Source organism: Mus pahari, chromosome 21 (genome assembly GCF_900095145.1).
Source record: "Mus pahari chromosome 21, PAHARI_EIJ_v1.1, whole genome shotgun sequence".
NCBI lineage: Eukaryota > Metazoa > Chordata > Mammalia > Rodentia > Muridae > Mus > Mus pahari.
In genome coordinates, this window is record NC_034610.1 from 24,291,763 (window position 1) to 24,300,360 (window position 8,598).

Below are 8,598 nucleotides of genomic sequence, written 5' to 3' on the forward strand. Positions count from 1 at the left end.
CTTTGGGCCTAGCAGAAAAACCTGTTTTGGGGGGATTTAAAACCCACCTTTTCACCAGGCCAATGTGTATTCCCTGTCCTCTGCAGACTAGCCCTGAGCTATGCTGGCTCTGCTCTTTGTAATGCCTGATTAGTTTCTCTGTCTTTACTAGAAGTGAATTCGAATGTTGATGAATAGGTAACCTTTCCTACTGAACTCTGAGCTCCTGGCTTTAAGGATAATCTAGGACATTGGAACACTGGTGGAGGCTCACTTATGATACACCACACTAACATGAGGATAGGGTTTGAGTATGTGGGTTATTGGAAATGCCAGGGCTCCAGGAGGCTGAGTTTCTTTTGAAACTCATTGTGTCTCAGGACTGCTTCCAGGTTTTCAGACCTGTTGCGAGTCACTACTGGAGTGGGCGTGGCATCTCCCCATTGTTGCTGCCCACTGGTTTGAAGAAACATCTTCAGAAAGTCTGTCTATAGATCTGTGCCTGCTGCTTCTCCTCTTTAAAGGAGTGTGAAGTTGGTCTGGCATCCCTACCTCAAATCGGAAGGTAGGCAGGCTGTTGGTGTGGAGTGTGCTATCACGGTCCCAGTCTTTTCTTTTTGTAAATTGAGAAATGTAACCCAAGTGAGAAACCCTTTACCCAAATTCAGGAGAACTTTGAAAACCCCGCGCACTAACAGCCATCAAGGCAGAGAATAGGAACGGCCAACACGTGAGGCCTGGGGTTTCTGAATGGCACAGAAAGCAAGCAGCTGGCCTGCTTACCCCACCCTTTCCCAACGGTCCGCGCCAGGATGGGGAGCCCTGGTGTGGGTCTGTCTACTTTGGTCCGAGGTTTTTGTATTTGTTTTTCTTGAGTTGTACTCCTGAGAAAGGTTTCTGAGTTTTTATTGTTTTGAATATTAAAGGGATAAAGTTTCCCACCTGTGACCTTCTGCCAGCTCTGGTTTGTGTCCACAGCCTCCTGATACTCCTTATTTGTTCCAATCTTGCTGATGTGTCTCAGAGGAATGTAAAAGCCTATAAAACCCACTTCGTGTAGATGAATGCCTTCCTGCAGTGTGGGGCAGGCGGGGCCTCACCTCAGACTCAGTGCTTTGGCCTGCTGTGTCCAGGGCCCAGGATGATTTCATTTTCATAATTATGATAGAGTTCTGGGCGAGGGGCCTTATCTTGATTTTTCCCACTTGAGTACTGAAGCGAATTTCATCAGCTTGCTGAACACAGGAGTCCAGCCAGGGGAGTAAGAGCAGCCTTTCAGATGGTTGTCGGCAGAGGCCCTGAAGACAGGAATCCTGAGAGCCTGCTTCTTAAAGCACGTGTGTCCCCACCCTGGCCCAAGCTTTCCTTCTGAGCCGCCTCGCTGCTCCACCCTGCTGCCCTCCTCCCTGTCCTGGGCCCTGTACAGCCAAGGCCCAGGTTCTCAGAGCAGTCTTGGCCTAGAGAAGCAGGGTCTGGTCACCACTCAGCCCCACTCCCCTCTTCCTCAGTCTATGACGCGGGCTGCCCCCACCCGACTGTGGTCTTGCAGGACTACTTTCAGCAGCACCTGCCAGTGTGACTGCCTGTTCTCTTCAAGCCAGCTCAGGATAGCGGTGGCCTCCTGTGCCCCAGGTTGCCGGTGAGGTGGTGCCATATGGCTGTGGAGACTCACTTGGGAAGCTGAGTGCTCTTGACTGGCACTGGGGACCACACAGTTCCTCTGAAGAGCCTGTAGGGGGCTGGAGAGACTCCGTGCTTATGAACACTTCTGCCCTTGCAGAAGACCCAGCCTCAGTCCCCAGCACCCACGTGGGGCAGCTCCCAACTCCCATGACCCCAGCTCCCAGGATTCTGGCTCTATCTTTGGCCTCCAAGACTACCCACACAATAGGGATACAGATAATTAAATTTTTTAAAAATGAAAATAAATAACTCATAGAAGAGACTTTATTCAGGTCTCAGTTCCAGATGTCACGATTAGGAAAGACTAGTTTGTTTTGTCTTTTAGACATAGTTATACAATTTGTTATTAATCATGTTTTCCTTATTGCTTAGCCAGCTAAGAAACTAAAGACCATATGAAAGGCCAGACATTTAGCACACCCCTTAATCCCAGCACTCAGGAGGGAGGAGCAGAACTGTGTGAGTTCAAGGCCAACCTCGGCTGCATAAAGCTCCAGGACAGACAGACCCTATCTCAAAAGAAGAAGCTGTCACGTGTAAAGGGCTCTGCCTGCTCACCACCTGCTCTCCCTCCTTTCTCCTGTGCCCACTCTGTACTCCAGATGCATAAGGTGCACGACCTGTTTACCCTTGGCAGTGGGGAAGCCATGTTGCAGCTCATACCTCCCTTCCAGTGCCGAGCACACTGTCAGTCCGTGGCCATGCCGATAGAGTCTGGAGATATTGGTATGTGGGGCCCCAGGGGGGCAGAGACGGCATTGCTGACTATCAGACATTGCTTTCAAGTAGGTTCTGTCCGACTGAATCAGAAATAACATTTTATTTATTATTTTATTTTATTTTATTTTTGGTTTTTCGAGACAGGGTTTCTCTGTGTAGCCCTGGCTGTCCTGGAACTCACTCTGTAAACCAGGCTGGCCTCGAACTCAGAAATCCGCCTGCCTCTGCCTCTCGAGTGCTGGGATTAAAGGCGTGTGACACCACGCCCGGCGAAATAACAGTTTATTAACAGAGTCAATATATTGACTTAGAAGAGAACCACTAAGGTGGCAAGGGTGTGTGTGTGTGTGTGTGTGTGTGTGTGTGTGTGTGTGTGTGTGTGTGTGCGCGCGCGCGTGCACAGACAGCATTGAGAATGATGATGTCGGCTAGCCATAGCTACTTCAAGGTAGAAGGGATTCTAGGGGTTGTTTAGAGTAATTCATCATTTTATAGATAATGAGTTGGGAGTCACATGATCACATGACCTTCCCAGTGCCCCAGCATCATGTCAGGCAGCCTCAAGTCTCTGCCTCACACAGGCAGGCCAGGTCAGAGCCAAGACAAGGTCAGAGGAAACCTTTGTATCTATTGTGAAGTTAGACAGTATGTGGTGAAGGGCCACCAATGGGGTGTCTCCTCTGTGTGGGCCCCACAGCCATGTCCAGACTCAGCATGAGCCACCCGAGTCTGGCTCCAGTTTCCTAGTCAGCATCCCCAGAATCTATTCCAGAGTCAGTCAGTTGCCAGCAGTCCTCTTGGCAGAACAAAAGTGGCAGCAACTGCCCTGCTTGCGCTGTCTCACAGGATGTCTGGAGCCCCTGCTAAACTGAGGCTGCTTCCAGTGGGGTCCTTTGAGCATTGGGCCCTAAGATGACCAGAAGTCCTACGATGCTCAGAAAGCTCAGTGAGGGCTGGGAGCTGGCACTGTGCCAAGCAGTGCCCTGAGCCCCAGAGCCTTTGTGTGTGTTAGTGTGGGCGTGGAAAGTAAGTGTGACCCAGACCAAGCTGTAGTACTGGGGTCCTGCTGGTCTGGGCCAGCCATGCAAAACTGTGACAGCAGCAGGAGTGCACAGAAACAGTGGGCCCTGTTGCCTGCAACGGGGCAACCTTTCATTGAGGGTGGCCGTTACAGAAAACAAGGTGGAGATGTGTGGTCTCTCTGTCTTGTCCTTTACAAATGTCAGTGTTTAGACAACCACAGAAGCACTTTAAATGTCCCCAGCTCCAGATGACCTGGTCCCATGGCACCCAGAATGCCCGTTATAGGGTTTGAAGGGAGGAGGTGTCTGATAGCTGCCAAGGAAGCATTGATAGGCGACAGCATCTGGGACACAGAGGCAGAGCCTGGATGGCTAGCCATGTGGCAGGCACAGAAGAGGGGTGGATACTGAGGGAAAGAGCAAGCCTGGGAAAGTAGGGGGGTGGTTGGCTCCCAGAGCCCTGGTAGGAGTGGAGGCGGTGGTCCTGCTGCCACAGGGGTAAGGACTGGAGTCAGACCGTGTGGGGGGGGGGTAGCATGGCCACTCGGGACCCTTACGAATGGTCCTGGGACACTGTGATTTATTTCTGTTTTTATTTTTTACCAAAATATTGTTTTACCTGGAAGTGAAGGAGGCGTGATAGATGACAGGGAGTTGAGGAGTGGCAGACCTGGGCATAGTGACACACACCTGAAGTCCTAGCATTCAAAAGGCTGAGGCAAGGAAGAGCCCAGGCTTGAGACCAGCCTAGGCTGTGTAACAAGAGCCAATCACACACACACTCCAGACACATCCTGAGAGCTTTCCTCAAAACAAGCTGCTCTGTGACAGCCAAACTGTGATTCAGCCATAACAGGGTGGGGAGAAAATGTCTGCAGTTAGAGTCTGTGGTTGAGTATCAGCTCACAGAGAACTAGTAAGAGTAAGGAATCCTTCCTTAGGTTTCCGAGAGCCCAGAGACCTTCAGGGTAAAAGCAGCCAGACAGAACCACAGCTCTGCCCCGCTCCCCCACTCCCCCACTCCCCCACTCCCCCACTCCCCCGCTCCCAGATGTTCACTGCTTTCCTGTTGCTCTTTTCTTCCCGAGGCTATGCCGATGCTGCTCACTGGAAGGTCTACATCGTAGCCAGAGGGGTCCAGCCTTTGGTCATCTGCGATGGAACCACTCTCTCGGAACTGTAGGAAACAACTGCTTGGAGACCTGAAACTCAGGCTGAAAAAGAGTGCAGAGCGGGGAATAAAAACACTGAAACACTTTGCATGGGTTGGTTGCTTAGTTACCTGCCCTGGATGCTTTGGCTGTCAGCTGCATGCTGGAGACGGTGGCTTGGGCCTAGCCGTCTTATCTGTCTGTAGATTCCTCAGGAAGGATGGAAGACTGGCTGCTGGCCGAGACTGCTCTCATTATCCTCTCCCAGGCCTTTGGACTCCCAGGTATTGGAAATAGGCTGTGGCTCTTTGATATGTGTGGACATGGCTCCTCTACTTGGCAGTGGAGGGCAGCAGTGGGTCCTGATTCTGTTTGTCCACTCTTCCTTGCCACATCACCCTGTACTTGGTGGGAAAGCCATAGCTGACTACTGGTTGACAAGGAAAGTGAATTTGGAACCCTGGGGACTTGGGGGGTGGGGAGGGACAGATCAGATAGCTGGAATTGCATGTTTAAAGGTGCCTGCTGGCACCAGGTGTCATGGTGCACACCTTTAATCCCACCACTTGGGAGGCAGGTTCATATCTTTATGAGTTCTAGGCTAACCTGGTCTCCATAGTGAGTCCCTGGTCTGCCAAGTGTTACATAGTGAGACCCTGTCTCAACACCACTCCACCACCACCACCCACGCCTCCCAGATCTAGGGCTATAGCTCAGTGGTAGACACGTGTGAGCCCTGAGTGCAGCCCGCAGCATCACGAAGAGGAGAAGGACAGTGTACATCTTACATAATGTCCATGGCGCCTGGAGTTTTTGTAAGGGGTGCTGGAGACTGGGTTACAATTCAAGTCTTACTAAATCCTGGTTTCCTCCCACACTGCCATCAGATTGTTTTCTCAGAAGTTTGGCCTCCCCTAGCTGGCCAGCGCCCTCTGCTAAGGCAGCAGAGCCTTTGTCAACTGCTGCTGCGCCCCACCCACTTCAGAAGGAATGAGTTAGGATAGGCAGCCTGAGGGAGACGGGGCACCTCCCTGAGTTTGATCTTTAGGCCTGACTTTCTACAGAGATTCTTGTCAGCAGCCTCAAAGCTGATGTAATGTCGAGGGAGGAGCTGCAGAGCTCTGAGAGCTGGAGTGCTTGCTGCAGGGGCTGCAGTTCACTTCAGGGCCCTCCGCCCTGCCTTTTCTGTACCAAGGCAAGGTGAGATGTTGGTTTAGTTGAGATGCAGGGGTATCCTAAATGGTATTCTGCTGTGCTTACTGTTCCCCCAAGTGCTTTGGGGGTGTCCTTATCAAACAGTGCAAATAAGGATGGTCTGCCCTCTTGTTTTGTTCTTTTTTAGGGTCTTGCTGTATAGCTCTGGCTAGCCTCGAACTGGCCTCCAACTCACAGAGATCTGCCTGTGTCCCCAGTGCTGAAAATTAAAGGAGTATACCATTACACCCAGCTTCCTCTACCTTCTTACTGGTCTTTTATTGACATGACTAGGTACTTGGTGGCTGAACGTCCCTTACAAAGATGAACAGAAAGAATTGAGTGGCCTCTGGTTCCAAATTGCAGAAGTCAGATGGCTGCCCAGGTCTATAGGCCAAGGCAGCCAGTAGTGGTGGAAGTCATGACCCTCTGTGGGGTCCTCTCTGCCCTTGGAGGGGCCCTGTACCTTCTCCCAAACCCTCATTCCCTCTCATCTCATAACAGCAGTGGGGAGCATGAGTGGGGTCAAACAAAGAGGGCGCCAAGAGGAAGCTGGGGTGGTTGTGGTTCCTGAAAGGCAGCCTTTACAAAGCTCAGAGTGGAAGGGCTCAGAGCCTCCTCTGGCTCAAGTAGGAACTGCACCTGGGGGAGCTTGTCCTGAAAGAATGGATCCTTTGTGTGGTTGTTGGAGGGAAAACAAGCCTTTGTACACATGAAAGTCCCACTGCTAAGCAGTTAGGATTTCAGAGGTTGTGAGTCAAGAGGACCAAGCAGAGGCCAGCCCTGAGCTTCCAGAGTCCTTCCCTTGATGGTGCAGAGCAGGTTCCACACAGGGCCTGGGGCTCCAGAGCCTGCTGAAATGTCATCTTTACAGTTAACCACAGAGGGCTCTGAGGAGGCTCAGAGGTGAAGTGCAGGGCCACTGTCCCAGCCTGGGGGTTACCTCATGTTCTTTCCCTGTTTGACTCCGTGTTTAAAGTCAAAGCTTGAAAACTAAGAAAACTTTGCCTGTATTGGCCTTAAGGACACATGGGAAGTCCCAAAAGTCCCAGGCTGCTCTGCAGTGCGGCAGAGGGGAATCAAAGGCCAGTTCAGGCTCGTGTGTGCCTCAGCTGAGACCCAGTATGTGCCGGTTAAGGGAGACATTCTCAGGCTTTCCCACTCATAACCACCACATAGAAGTCACTCACCTCAAGGAACCCTGCAGGAAAGGCTGAGGGCTGGCGGTATGGAAAGGGGTTGGGGGTGGCAAGGTGAGGAACTGGGAGACCAGTCAACTGTCTCACCTCAGGTGCCAGTGGGAACCAGCCGTGGGGCTCCAAAAAGTGGGGCTCCATTAACCTGTATTGCCCACAGGTTAATGTGTTTACTAGGCAGTGGCATGACCAGCTCTGTGTGAGTTGGGTTCATTCTCTGTGGGACTCCTGGCTCTAGATCAGCCCTCTAGAGAGGCAGGTGTGAGCCAGCTTGAAGCATTTGTGCCCAAGTACCCAGAGCTCACACAGTCAACTCTGAATGGACACCGTGGCTGTTGCAGTTTATGGAAGAGTCAGGGATTGCCCTCGCCCCACTCTGGGTTTTATTAAGGAGAGGGAGTGGCCTGTGACACTCACCAATTTGGTGAGATTCAGAGCAAATTTGGGTGTGGGCTTGTTTATTTGTTTGAGACAGGACCTCCTTATGTAGCCCTGGCTGGCCTGGGACTTACTACAGAGAGCAGCTGGCCTTAAGTCACAGAGATCTGCGTGTCTGCCTCCCAAGTGCTGGAGTTGTGTGGTTTGTCTTCTAAAAGAAAAGGCTGGCATGCCAAGTCACCCTGGCTTCCTGTGTACCTGGCATGGGGATGCTGCCCGTCAGCATAACATAGTCCTGTGCAGCAGATTCTCACTTCACGGCAGCTGAGGCTGGGACAGGAAACTACAGCAGGTGGACAGGCGGGCGGTCCCACCCAGGAACAATGTCCTCCTTAGCCTGTGGACGTGCCCCACTGGGGTGAGAGACTGTGACCAGGAAGGCCAGAAAGGCAGGAGTCCCGCGGGAAAGACAAGCTGGAGGAAAGAGCCTGTCAGCATCTTTATACAACTTCTCTCCCCGTGACCTCCCCATTTGAGAACTTTTTTTTTTTTTTTGACCGCGTGTAGCTGGAGCACAACCGTGTCCAGCCGTTTTCCCATCACTGCCTTTCCAGATGTGTGTCCAGCTCCAGCTGTGGGTCCCCTTGGAGTTGCATCACTTGTTTTTCAGTTCTCAATCTTCTAGTCCCTTCTTCCAAAGCCCAGCAGAGACCCCAGGGTCGGATCCATTGCTCAGAAAGCCAGTGTTGCATTCCTTCCTTCCCCACAGGTGACCTCAGCCTTGTCCCTGTGGCCTGGATGTGTCCAGCCCATCGCTTCCACAGCAGCAGTTCAAGGGTCAGTATCTCCTGGCCCAGCTGAAGCCAGGTAGTGGGGAGAAGGGAAGGGGCTCACCTGCCACCCAGCTGGTGACCTAAGAAATGTGCTTTAATGGTTCTTCAGAACCCATGCGTGCCCACGAGGAAGCTGTCGTGCTTATGGAGACAGCCCTGTGGCAAATGAAAAACAGGGCTCAGTCTCACCTAGTCTCCAGATATCCAGCAGCTCCTCCCAGAAAAGATAGCAGGGAGATGGACAAGTGCTCACTCTGTGCCCAAGCCAGCTTGTCGGTGGTCCAGGCCCCTCAGCGTCTGGGTTCCTTGCCTTGCATAATTTCGGCATTAGTGCTAAATACATCTGCCATTTTCACCCCCTCTGGAGAATGGAATGTCCAGATTCCTGAAGCCGAGCTGGAGTCAAAGAATGGTTACATAACCAAGCAGGGACCCTCCCACT

At 52.0% G+C, this 8,598-nt stretch overlaps 1 protein-coding gene across 5 annotated transcripts in view; it reads left to right on the forward strand.

The window, feature by feature from the left end:
• The window catches only part of C21H6orf89 (chromosome 21 C6orf89 homolog), a 35,147-nt gene extending 29,152 nt beyond the window's left edge, over positions 1–5,995 (forward strand). For 3 of the 5 annotated variants that reach the window (XM_029533024.1, XM_029533025.1, XM_029533026.1), the window contains 2 exons: positions 2,265–2,388; positions 4,493–4,664. In XM_029533024.1, the coding sequence (XP_029388884.1) occupies positions 2,265–2,388; positions 4,493–4,587 (219 nt within the window). In that variant the 3' untranslated portion in view covers positions 4,588–4,664. Of the gene's footprint in view, positions 1–2,264; positions 2,389–4,492 lie in introns of all 5 variants that reach the window. The other 2 variants (XM_021221373.1, XM_029533027.1) reach the window with 2 other exon arrangements.
• Positions 5,996–8,598: the final 2,603 nt, after the last annotated feature.